This window comes from Thermobia domestica, chromosome 8 (genome assembly GCF_964235325.1).
Source record: "Thermobia domestica chromosome 8, izTheDome1.hap1.1, whole genome shotgun sequence".
NCBI lineage: Eukaryota > Metazoa > Arthropoda > Insecta > Zygentoma > Lepismatidae > Thermobia > Thermobia domestica.
In genome coordinates, this window is record NC_137461.1 from 17,128,577 (window position 1) to 17,142,604 (window position 14,028).

At 38.3% G+C, this 14,028-nt stretch overlaps 1 protein-coding gene across 2 annotated transcripts in view; it reads right to left on the reverse strand.

Annotated features, from left to right (window-relative positions):
- LOC145692724 (Na(+)/citrate cotransporter-like) overlaps positions 1 to 14,028 on the reverse strand; it is a 122,860-nt gene that overhangs the window by 35,412 nt on the left and 73,420 nt on the right. For both annotated transcript variants that reach the window (XM_081768149.1, XM_081768148.1), the window contains 2 exons: positions 9,195 to 9,283; positions 5,036 to 5,119 (listed from right to left, as the gene is read on the reverse strand). In XM_081768149.1, coding sequence (XP_081624275.1) covers positions 5,036 to 5,119; positions 9,195 to 9,283 — 173 coding nt within the window. The remainder of the gene's footprint in view (positions 1 to 5,035; positions 5,120 to 9,194; positions 9,284 to 14,028) is intronic.

A 14,028-nucleotide genomic window follows, 5' to 3' on the forward strand; every position in this document is an offset into this window, starting at 1 on the left:
GTTTTTGCTTCTGAGGCAGAAAAATTGTCAAAATTTCGTGTGTATGATAAGAGAGATTTTTTTCCTTCTGGCTTTCTGTGGTAGGCAACGACTTCAGGATTTCACTATGCGTTTTCGACACACCAAAGAATTTTGGAGGTGACTTGGATCCATGTAGCAGCAGTAGTACCAACTCCCAACAATCTTAAAATTCGGTTAGGGAATTTTTGTGAATTTTTACCTCTACATTTCTCTCCATAACTTCCCTCTAGCTTGCAACGCTGCAATCAAACTTACGTTGTAAAATTGCCACGTCCTTCTTCTAAATAATAGGGTATCAACTATACCAATCTAGTAAATAGTCTTTGAGTTATAATTCATTAACTGAAAGTCTACGAAAACGCCAAAAATGAGGGTTAAACTTCAATAAATCAAATCAAATTCAAATAAAAAAAATGTATTGAACTTCATATATAGTTTGCATATGAAATACTCGTAAACTACAGGGTACAGCATTTTAGACTATCCATTTTGAAAATTATAATCTGGTGCCTAGAGACTATATTTTATAACTTTTGTTACACTTTTACATTTACATAAATCCCGCGTAGACTTTACTTCTGCGCATTGTGTGTATTTAGTTCAGTTGTTTGTGAAATACTATGACTACTAAATGGACATTTTCCCGATATTTTTGAAAATGGAAAGTTGGCAAAACTGTACGCGTGGACGACAACAGAAGACCTGAGCAAACAGCTTTGTGACCATAGAATAAGAATAGTGTAGTATAAGAGGTTTAAGCTGTTCTACTCGCCGGAACTAAATCACGTGACTAAAGACTTTGACACCATCACTCAAAGCAGTACAAGTAGCACGGACTATTGAAAACAAATACAAATCAAACCATCCAGAGCGCGTGGGTTTGATACAGTTAGCCAATTATACAATTATGTACTGTCAGAAGTAGACGATGCGATTAGTTACGACTGCAGCCGTTTGGGTCGCTGATATCACTTTCGTTGCATTGTGGGAACGATTTGAATTTCAACTGAGTATATAGGGAGTAGTGCATAAGGGTGATCATTGTTTGTGACTGTCTATTAGTAGCCATGGTGCACTGGTAACAGCATGTGTTTTGTGCAGAGAATTTTTTGAACCGAAGTCAATCGTTACAGTGCAGAGTGCATATAGAAAGGAGTTTTGCGACAAGTGAAGACAAAGACCCTAATCGCAAGGTAATCAGTATGCACGAGAGACTGACGTGTTAGTAGAAGCGTAAAAATACATTACATCCACGGAGAAGGAGATTGACAACACCGAAAAACATTGAGTGTGTTCTAATCAGTAGCGTAGCGTAGTATTCCGAAATGGGGATTCCAAAGTTAGTCACTTGTGCGATACAATACTGTTTCAATCAGCAATACATAGCTATTACGAGGGGAATGTAGAGTTATAAAAAATTTAGGGGAGCAGGCCATCCCTAATTGGTGGCCTAATGCGTGAATTACGTTAGAAGCCAATAAGCAATTGTCTCAGCTCCTTCTTGCCACTACCGATGTGACGAGAAAAATTCGGCCCCAGTGTTGTATGAACACTGTTTTCAGTATAGTTCCCTTTATTTCTTTCTCGTGGGCAGCTTCTTTCTCCGCATACCATACTTCAATCTTTTTCTTTTTTTTTTTTTTAAAAAAAAAGATACGTCGCCCCTAGAAATTTGTCATCTTGGGTCCGGAACTCCGACGCCCGTTCGTGAATAGGGATGGCCACAAAGTTCCGGTTCCGGCGGAACCGGTTCCTTTAGGAACCGGTTCTCGGAGATCCGGTTTTCAGAACCGGTTCTGGAACCGGTTCCGGACCTGGATTCGAAAATCCGGTTCCAGAACAGGATCTTAAGAACCGGTTCCAGAACAGGATCTTAAGAACCGGTTCCAGAACAGGATCTTAAGAACCGGTTCCAGATCTGGATCTGAAAACCCGGTTCCAGAACCGGATCTTAGAAACCGGTTCCAGACCTCGATCCGAAAGCCCCCAAAGAGCCGTAAAGGAGGCACAAAGTTCACCTTCAAAAATAATGCAAAGAGGACCATGCGCTTGTGCCTTCCCCGCCCAGACCCGCTTGTGCCCCCAGAAAAAAAAATTTGGTCCACCAGTGGGTGTTTAGCCAAATGAGTTGGCCAGTTTGCCTGTTTAGCCAATGAGTTTGCTAAACAGAACCGGTTCCGAAGAACCGGTTCTAGACCTGGATCCGAAGAACCGGTTCCAGACCTGGATCCGAAATACCGGTTCCGGAACCGGATCCGTTCAGACCCGAAAACCGGTTCCACCAGGAACCGGTTCTGGCCATCCCTATTCGTGAATATGGCCTAAGTGTATACGTATATCATTTGAAGATGCAAGTAGAAAGCACTTAAAACAACTCAGGGGGCCAGTTTCTGTGTGCCTATTTCGTTGTCAGATATCCAGAGACTGAAGGGCTCAAGAAATCTTTGCGATGAGCAAGGAGTGCTGGCTCTCTTCGTCTATCAGATCGGTGATCGTGATTCTACAGAATGCTTTATATTTATGCTTGTATGTGTAAGCTCCCTGAAAGAGTTTCTGGCTACACCACTGGGCATACTATGTATTTATGATGAAGATTAATAGTTTGCCGTTAATTACGATTACAATTACGATGCATTTAATTACGATTAAAGCATAACTATTTTTATACTACTATTTAAATAACTGACATGCTTCAAAAAGGCATTGAACTAGCCATTTCTGTTTTGACGTTAGCGCACGTACGTTCTGTACAGAAACTATAGCTTAGTTCAAAATAGATAGAGTTGGAAATACTTGAGAATATGCCAGCGTATATCTCAAGCAAAATATAGAGTTGCAAGGGATGAGGAGGACTGAGCAAGCAAGTAGTTGCGCATGCGCATTCAACATAAAGCAGACCAAAACCCCGATGCTTGCAATAGGCCTGGAAGCCCAAGGAACATAGCATACGACAGGAGGAAAGACAGAAAATGTGAGTCTGAGTGGCGCGCATGCGTAGATTCTGCTTGTCAAAGTAAGACGAGAGAGCGCATTCAGAAGATTGCAGTGGAAATATTTGTGATAATTACAGGCAAACAATTTATATATAATGAAATACGTAGTTTTTCTTATTATCAGGGGATGCCGGGCATATCGGCGTTCCCTTATGCTACGCCGCTGGTTCTAATGAGGCCATGATTTGGAGCTCTCAGTGTTCAGTACAACATTATGTTCTAGTATCGGAATTAACACAAAGGAGCTTCTATAGAGTTCTAGATTTAGTATATCCTTTTCATTCGTATAAATTATAACTTGTGTAAAAATTCACTTGGTGGGATAAGTAATGTAGATATGCAACACTTTACGAACCACGTTAGATGATGATTCTCAGTTTATTCATTTCCTCTTGATTTCTCATGAAACAACCTTCCATATGATATGTTATATCAATAAACAAAACTTCTGATACTGGGCACTACAAAACCCACAGTTCATACATGAAAGGCCATTATACTCATAAAATGTTATAGTTTGATAGGTATCATGATGAGAGTACTAATCAATTTATATTTTTCAAACGCCAAATGGCAGGCAACCACAGTAATCGGAGATTGATATTGTTTCCCGAGTTTGTCACTCTGGAGCTGTGAAATTGTCAATGTTGACTTAGATACTCGGTACCAACACGTCGGAGCCACTCCCTGCCCACATATGCCGACTCAGCATGAACAGGTTACGTGAATTCTGTCCAGGCTCCAGATCACATCATTTCGCATTTTAGTGACATTCAGTGGTTCGCAAGATCCTCCAACTAAAATACCTTTAGGGTTACTTGAAGTATAAGGTGCTCAGAGTGGGAAGTGTGCAAGAGCTGACGAATCCAGGTGGAAATTGGGAACATAACTTTGGATGTCCTTGACAATGTCATGCAAAGTGTCTGTAATCGTCTTCTGGAGTGTACTGCTAATCGAGGTGGTCGTTTGCCAGCTATAGTGTTTGTCAAATAACTCTACTAAATACAGAAATTAGCAGTAGCAAAGCTTCTATGGTATTATGTAAATGAACAAGTGTAGGAAAAATATAAAATATTTGGTATTGAATTGTCTGTAGGGTTGAGTATATGATTTGGAAATTGGTTATTGAAAGTACTGTAGCCTGTATTTATTCTGTCAGTCTACTATTCAAATATTTATTAACAATAGTACTGTAAAGATAACTTTATCAGTTGCTCAGTACATTTCTCTAAGTGTTTGTTACACCGAGATACCTATGTCACCATAAGAGAATTCAGTGTCGAATAACTGAAGCAACAATATGATGGTTGTTCTTTGTTCATCGTGATGTCTCTTCAATAATCTGGGCAGATAAGAAATAATTGAAATCAGACTGACACTGTTGGACGAATTATGTCTCATGCAATTAAACTTGCATGTTATCCTACCATTCTTGAACTCTACTGTAAACCCTCGCTATTTTCGTGCATTGGCATCGCTTACCTCAATAAATTGTAGATGAACTTTAGCTGCTGATGTATAATTTCCACGTAGAAATCTGACGACATCAAACACTTCTAATACCTATCTTTTTCCGTAAGTGCTGCTATCTTACTATTGATGTTTGGAGTGTGCAACTATCACACACCTTCTTTGGCAGATCTGCAGAATGCTAACGAGAAACTAACACACTTACAAGCAACACTAGCTGCAAAGAGTGACAGTAAGCAAGCTACGCCAAAGAAGGGAAATGATTTTCTGATAGTACTTACATAAGTGAAAGGATCATCTCTCTAAGTTTTTCAGAGGGCAGGACTGTCTGAGGAAAGCTCTGTTAGAGAACTGAAAGGTTACACTTCTCATATTTCTTTTATTATAATGTTGCATGTATTTTTATGCTTTAATTCAGTTAGATTCAAATAGAATGTAGAAGCAAATGACCTTAGTATAATCGCCTACTATTCCAAAATTCTTTCAATGGTTTATTGTATAATGTTGTTAATCTACATGATACGATTATAAATATCGTTAGACGAACTTACCCAGTAATAGAATAACACCCCATTGCATTTTCCTGTGGATGACATCCCAAGTCATTATTCCTTTGCTGCTTCTAAAGTAGCCATCTGCAAAATGTTAATAAATCTAATAATGACATATGTTCACACTGTCATCACATTTTAAAAAAAATATATTACAAATTGTCATAGTGATCGAATGATGTATTTCTTCTTGCTTATCATACTGTTAATATATAGTTCCTACTTGTTAATTAGGAGCCGTACTACAAGTGCATTGGATGAAATAAATTGTACTTATCAAAACAATTATGCTATGTCCAGTATTGTCTTATCTAATGCTAGTTCACAATTCGGGTTTGATTGTCGAAGGAAGGTAATATGGATTGGATTAAATGTTAGGGTGATATATCTTTTTGGTAATGCCTGGTAGGATGTTAAGGTTGGTAGGGTTTCGGACAAAGTGTTAATTTAGAATAATCGAACAAAGTATTGAGACTTTGAATGACAAGTGAATAGCTTTAACTCAAAAAGTAAAGGGACTGGAGAAAAGGTAAATTTATTCTAATGATAGAAATTTGAAACATACATTTCTACATAATCTCCCTGCATTTCAACGAACTTTTCCCAACCTTTCACAAGTTTTCTGGATTCCGTCGGGAAAAAAGTTTTTCGGTTGCACCTGTAACCAATTTTGCACTGCATCAATGACTAGCTGATGTTCATGTTTAAATTTTTTAACTTCTAATGATGATAGGTGTTTCCAAACCATGCTCGCAGCCTTACTTTCCGGTTTGTGATGATGTACCCAACTTTTATCTACAGTAACGATTTGCTCTAAAAATGTATCTCCTTCGCGACGATAACGGGCCAAACGTTTACGAGAGATGTACAACCTTTGTGCCTTATGCTGCGCTGACAATTCTTTGGGACCCACCTTGTCTGGTATTTTCCGAACAGCCCTCGTATATAGCCTCGGGACTTAAGCTGGAAACGAACCACATTTGCATTTGATCATTTCCTCTTCACCTCTTCGGACCAATTATTTCATCATAATCGTAATTCATTTGAATAGTTAGGTTCTCTATTACTCCTTGCACTGTGCCCACATGGATTATTCAATTCAACTTTCCACTACATCTCACTACACTGTTTTAACCATAACATTCGGGGCCCATAACATACTTGAACAGGGAAAATTGGAAGAATGTCGGGAAACTTCCCTCCAGAAATTCCTATTAACTTTGGATCCCTCCGGAGTGGCCCCCGGGTAAAAGCACACAATTCAAATGTATCTCCAAAAATACTATAGGAAATAAGAAATGTGTGTACCAAGTTTTGTATTCATAGACAGAATAGGTATGGGGGCAAAGCATGTATTGGTATACAAGCAAGCATGCATTGGTATGCAAGAGCTATTTCACTGTGAGTCTACGATTTTCTTTATATTAACAGGGTTAATGGGCCTCAGGGACTTACTCCGTTGTCCATGGCACCTAATTTTTTTTGTTCATGAACATATCTTTCTTATGTTTATCGAATGGACCAGGTTTGATTCGGATGTCCGGATGACACGTTCATGTCCGTTCCTTGTCAGGAAACTTCTTAATTACTGAAAAAATATCAACATAAACATGGCAAAATCAGTATCATAAGAGAAAAAGAAATGTTTGACCCGGCACGCTCTGAAAAGATTTATGTATTGCAAAAGTGTTTTGAAATTATATTCTCTGTTAGAAATGTGTACCGTTCAAAAAATCTTTGTCACCCATCTTGCTTCAAGAGACCTTATTCTGGCATTCGCGCGTATTAAATAGTTATACTTCGGCTCTATTTGGCATAGAAAAATCAACACTTCTTAGATTTAATTCGAACTGTCAGTTTGGGTATAAGGGTTCCCGACGAGACACGGCTGGCTAAGTTTTCTTCAAGCAAGACTGCACATACAAGGTGTCTCAAAAGTCCCCTGACATAGGGTAACTCTGTTATTATCAGAGTTACAATAAAATGTAAGAGGGGAAACCGTGTCCATATATGATGTTTTCAGTCCAAAGTGAAGGAATTTTTTTAATTGGACGAGCCGTTTGGACTTTTTATGACCCCAATGTTAAATGAAAATGCAACATTGCCATTTACGTGGACCCATAACATAAGTAAATAAAGTTACTGTCTTTTACGCTAACGTGTCTATGGCTAGGTCCCGTTTCAAATATGCTCTCATTCTCTTTATGTTGTGGGTTTAGGTAAATAGCAAAGTTGCATTTTCATTTAATGTTGGGCATATAAAGAGTGTACAGCCCAAACAGTTCGCCCAATTAAAAAAATCCTTCAATTTAGATTGAAAACATCTTATTTGGAGACGGTTTCTCCTCTTACATTTTGCTGTAACTCTGATAATAACAGAATTATACTTTCTCAGAAGACTTTTGAAACACCCTGTATATTATACAAAATAACGGGTTACTGTATAATAGTATTTATTTTGCTTAGATTGTAGTACATCTTTCTCCGTCTATAACCCCACAATTAGAAATGCTCTTGAAAATGTCTATAGCATTATTATACAACAAAGTAGAAAGAAACCTTTCGGTCAGTTGAGGCATGCTTGGCTTTTGGCTTTCTACGCTTCCATGTTCAACGTGTGCTTTCATACAATTTGCTTTTTGTTGTAGTTGCAAACGATGCTTTAGATCCTTCGCAGAGCGCTATAGCATCACTGGTCGTTCATTGGCTATTAACTTGCCACCAGCGTAAAACGCTTGCGTCAAGCTTGAATGGATCACTGAATGCAAGGTTGCCCTCATGTAACTTCGTTATTGGAATCCAGCTTGCGGCATGCTTGTATACTTTCCAATCAAGCTGGATGCAAGCTTGGCTGAGTTGAGTTCAGTTTGAGTTCAACGTCCCTTTCAGCAGCGAGACTATATGACACGGGACTTACTGATTAACATGGAATCCGAACCACATGAGCTCCCATCCGGAATCGAACCCAGGTCTCCCAGCAAGCTTGGCTGACTTGCAATGCAAGCTTACAGCAAGCGGTTTGCAAGTTGTCTCTTCTATTAGGGGAGGGGGTACGAAAAAGTTCGGCCAATCACCTAGAACCACAAAATATGGGACTAAGGAAGGAATTCAATAATAAACCAAAAGTTATTGTAAATATTTTAAGTGTGAAAGTATTTCACTTGAGAATGCCAGGAAGAATACCGAAGTATGTTCTGGTATAGGATCTACTAAAAGTAAGAAATATTTTTCGTGTTTTATTATTTAGATTCTGTTAGTTAAAATTTAGCTGTAATTTTTAGAAAGGTTTCGCTATTAGCTAGATTTTGTGAGTCATTTAGCTATTTTCTGAAGGTTGTTGTTCCAACACTGATAAGCGACGTGAGAACACCGTTCAAGGCCAAACGCCAATTGAGCTGTCGTGTACGAAACGACACGCTCAAACACAATGCCTATACATTGTTCGGCGTAAGCTCTAAACTGCGATAAACAAAGCCACGTGAAACTAAATCTCGCTGATTTGCTGTTGTCCTACCGACGGTTTTACTCCTCCGCAAAATAGTTCATGTGATTACTTTTACTATGAAGCTTCATATAAAACTGCTATATTATTATAAATGATCAAAATATAGTACGGATTATTTAATAATACTGCAATCGAGTGTGGCTAATGAAGCAATAGAAATAAACACTAAGCATGCGCAGTAATTATGGCGCCAACTCAACTGTGGACGGTTGTTCTGCTTTTAAACTCTGAAAGATGACTGGCATGAATCCCGGTTCTGCGAGTGATGTGGTGAAACACCAACAAGGCAAACCTTTACTCACTAAGCAACAATTGTTTACGAGCGAAATTCAAATACTTTTTCTTTTAATCTTTCGAGTTTCTTTTCTGCTGCTGCTATAAGTATCTGGAGAACACGAGACAGTATTGTCAATATGCACGTGTATAATTTGCTCCTCCCCGTGGGGAGTGGGAGTGATAAATCACTAGCCAATCGTATTTGTGACAAGCGGAAGGATACAAATATTTTGTTTATCGGAGTTTAGAGCTTACGCTGAACAATGTATAGTGACAATTACAAATTATGGAGCAGAATTATAGGTTTTTGAAAAAGCCTTCTCTTTTACAACCTCTAAGAGATCGTTGGTTATGGAAATACTTTCGAAATCAACTTACCTTCTTTCCTCTTATAGAAATCATAGTTAACTGGTAGAATAAATAGAAGTAATACTAACAATATGGCAATTGTTCCATCGCTAATTCTCCTGAAAATTAAAGAAAAAATAATTAGGAATAAAGAATACTAAAATAAGGAAATATTGTAAAAGGTTATAGTACGTATTGAACAAAAATGTAAATAAATTATGATAATTTTTTATTTGTTGAGAAATGCTTAGTTTTGGGAGTAACATCGGAGCAAAACTGTCAACAATTACTACAAACTACAGGGTGTAGCCAAACTTCTTCTTTCTCTCCTCAACTATAGGTTGGTAGGCAACATGGAAATTTTAAAACTTTTCTCTCCTTTAGGAGAGCTGTTTAATATTTTGATAAGGTATCTTCTTCTTAACTGCATCTAGGTATTCTATCCTTGGTCTTCCTCTTCCTCTTCCTGTTTTCCTTCTGCCTTTCCCTCTATCTACACCAAGGATGTTATAAAATAGAGGATCTGCCCATACATATCTTCATCCTATGAACCCAGTGAAGCCAAAAAACAACTGAGCATCGTCTTAGCCGGCACGTCTGATTTGCTACTCTCATTTCCGCCATGTTTGTTGGCTCGAAACATTGTGATCTTATTGGCGCGGAGTGGGCAGAGTAGGTGTGGCGAGGTTGTGACGTATGGCTTCACGATTTTGTTGTATGGGCAGATCCTCTATTTTATAATATCCTTGATCTACACGGTGATCTAATCGGAGTGCCGAATAAGATGGCCAAGCATGCTGTTTCTTCTTTTTTCCTATTATCTTCATGATCTGTCGTCCTTCATTAGCTTCCTTTAGTACGTCTTCATTCCTTTTCCTGTCGGTCCATGATATGCGCAGCATTCTGCGCCAACACCACCTTTCAAATGCTTCCAGCTTGTGTATTTCAGCTTTCCTCGATATCCACGTCTCTGATCCGTAAAGCACCACTGTCCATACTAGAGTCTTAATAAATCATTTCCGAATGTTCAATGACACATTTCTTCATTTAGCAGTCCTTTTTTCTTATTGAATGCTTGTTTAGCTGCGCTATTCTTGAACTTACGCCTTTTTCACTTCTTCTGTCCGAGGACATCACATTGCTTAAATAGAGGAATGTCTTAACGTAGAAATATTCGATTTTATCTCCCTTTAGCCATATGTTTGTCCCTTCCTGTTCTGCTCTTGTGTACTTTATCACTTTGGTTTTCTTCTTATTTATCTTTATTCTGCATGTTTTTTCCAGTTGGTCGTTCAAGTTTGAAAGTATTTCTTGCATGTCATTTTCGTTCTCCACTATCAGTGCTATATATGTGTCGGGCTTACGTGTTGGGTCTGATATCAAATTGCATCAAATTTTGAAGGAAGAAACTTTATGACGTAATTACAATCCTCATCCGCCATCTTGGTGGTGACCATGCTAATTTCAACTATCCCTTTTCAAATAACAACATGATCATACGATATATCAAATGACATCCTCTTTCAACAAAATAGAATAGTGCATTGTATTTTACGATAATTGTAACGGTTGTGCATTTATGAATGATTTTACGGTAAAATTTGGACTGTGAAGTGTTCCTTCGATCTTCATTTATTAGTGAAGAGCTGAAATGTAAACAGGAATTAAAATCAAGAACTTAGATGGCGAAATAAGTCTTAAGAAGGCGTGTATTTTGTATGTCATTGAATAAGGCCTACTATAAAACTCACCAACTATTATGTAGAGTAATTCTATACAGAGAAGAACATAGACTGAAAGTATTTGGGAACAAGATTCTGAAACGAATATTCCGACCCAAGAGGAACGGGAATGGGGAATGGCAGAAACTTCATAACGAGGAACTACATAATTTATACGGTTTACCCAACATTGTTAAGGTCGTCAAGTCTAGGAGGCTTAGGTGGACGGGTCATGTAACTAGAATCGAAGAAAGTAGAAACGCTTTCAAAGTCTTGACTGGAAGACCAATCGGAAAACAACCATTAGGAAGACTAGGCGCAGATGGGAGGACAATATTAAGATGGATCTCGCAGAGATTGGAATACAAAGTAGAAACTGGATGCAGTTAGCTAAGGATAGAAGTCAGTGGAGAGCTTTTGTGAACGCGGCATTGAACCTCCGGGTTCCATAGGCCATAGAGTTAGTTAGTTAATTCTATACAGAGTGTCCGAGGTAACCATACCCCTATTGTAAAGAGAACAAAGTCGGTCTAATTTCAGTTGTGATACTGGTAACATTACTTTCATGATCATACTCAGCACTGCCTAGTATCTTTGCATTGAAGGTCACATGGAGCCAATTCACAACATTATACTTGTTTAGAAGTCATACTTTTGTGACGAATATGAGAAAGAGCATTCTTATTTTTACATGTTGCAGATGTGGTTAATTCCTCAGCTAAAAAATGTGGTTAATATTACGAATCCTGTAAGGGCACAGCAGGGCAGGGCTTCAGATCATTTTGTTCTTTAGGTCCATAATTTTCTTCTCTTAATGAACAATTTCCAGGCCGCTGGATTAGTCGTGGTTCTCCAACAGATTTATCCACACGGAAATGGCTCCCACAAAGCCCAAACCTTACAACATCAGACAGCTCATTGTGGAGAATAACCAACGCAAACATCTTTCATCTTCTGTACAGGACAAATGCAGAATTGCGTGGTTGTCTTTCGAGAGACAAGTCCTCAGATGTTCCGCAACATATTAAGGAGGAGATGACGACTCTCACATCATCTGTGTGTATAGCACGTTGGAACACATAAAGATACACTTGATACAGTTAGTTATGTAAGTACATAACTTTAGTATAGTCTATACTAAATATCATTATCGTCATAGGTATTATGCCACTGTTGGCAGGTCACTTGCAGCGAATGTGAAGCTTCCATGCTCCACGGTTTTCAACTAACATCTTTGACTTCACATACGATTTTTTGGCACTATACTCTCCAGCGCGTCCCTCATGATACAGTTCCTTCTTATCCAACGTCCCAACCAGTTTCTGTCCCTCTTCTTAATAATACTTAAAATTGTTCTTTTCTTTCCGACCATTTCGAACATCTCTCATTCGTTTTCCGCTCGACTCGCCTAATTCTCTCCATTCTTCTCCACACCCACATTTCGAAGGCTTCCAGTCGTTTTTCATCATTTTTGCGTAATATCCACGTTTCCACCCTATACAGTCTAATACTCTACACAAAGCATTTTATGAATATTTTTAACAACTCTTTACTCAAGGCCCCACAAAACAGATTTTCCTTCTTCTTAAAGGCTCTTGCTTTTACTTCAGGTTTGACTTCATATCATCACTTATAATGCCACCCAGGTTTTCTGTTCTATTTTCTCCCCTCCTACTTCTATATATGACACCGAGCACTTCATTCCAATCATCATGACTTTTGTTTTTCTAACATTTATTTTCATCCTACATTCTTCACACCCCTTCCTCAAGATTTCCATCATTTTATTGGTTTTCTTTTGAGATTCCTCCACGAGTATCATATCATCTGCAAACCGTAAACACTTAATCATTCTACCTCCTACTGAAATGCCATCTACATTATGTAGGCTCTTTTTTCCCTATATCTTCAAGATAGATATTATATAATGTTGGCGAAAGACAGCACCTCTATTAAACTTCCCTTTCAATTGCATTCTTCTCTGTCATTTCCTCCCCTATTCTAACACTTACTTGTTCGTTCATATATAAATTCCTTATAAGTCTTCGATCTTTCTATTCCAACCCAACCTTCTTTAAAACTCTCAACAATAATTCCCAATTCAAGGGATCAAAAGCTTTTGCTAGATCAATAAATACCACATACACCTCTTTCCCTTTTTCTATAAACATTTCACGGACTACGCTTAATAATCCTGAGGATACCGCTTGCCGTTGCAGCTCAGAGGTAAGGTTAGAAGAGCCTTCCCCGCCAGTTGCAGCTTCGAGAGATAGGTAAGATATGAACTGTTTTCTGCCTCGATGTGTCAGATTTTATAGACAATGTACGTAGGGGGAACCTGTGGAGGGGTTTTCTTCGTGTCTCTTCGTGTTCCATCGGTGACGGAATCAATCGTCTGCTTGCTGGTGCTTGTGTCGAAGCTCATGATTATTATCTCTAATACGGGATGCTTCTAATATGAGGAAATATTGCAATATTACCGGATTGGTTCCATTAACTAACTTTGCTGAGGTAATCGGTCTAGCTACGTGTAGCAAAAATAAATAAATAATTAAATGAATAGAAAATCTTTCGTTTAAGAGTTGTCGTGTACGAACGTGATTCACCATTACCCAATAAGATGTTAACACATTGTTTGCAATAATGAACTGGGTCGAGGTAATCCCACTATTGAAAACAAAATCACTCGTTCAAAAGTTATGGTGGGACTAACGAATGTATTAACCTCTTGTGTTCCAAGTGTAATTTTCCTATGTGCGTGTTTCATTTACTGTTGAGTGACTGTCTAGATCGTTATATAGGGCATAGTTATTGTCCTCGTATAAGGAAAGCATTTACATTACTGATAAAAACAATGATTAGCATTGTGGAACATTTGGACTTAAAAAGGAAAATTTTGATGTTCTGAAGGGGTTTTATTCTGCTTCAGGTTGGAAACACTGACCAGAGATCAAAGAAAAACCTTTTTCCTTTTCGATCTCGAAGTTGGTCATTGTTTATCGAAACGTATGTTTGTTCTAATTGAATGCTTCCTTAGGACTGCCGTCTACTGACAAGGTACATTCGCGAAGTGTCCCCTCTGATTCGTGTAAAATTGATTAAAATGCAAACTTCTTCGCGGCCCAATGTGTATTGTACTAATA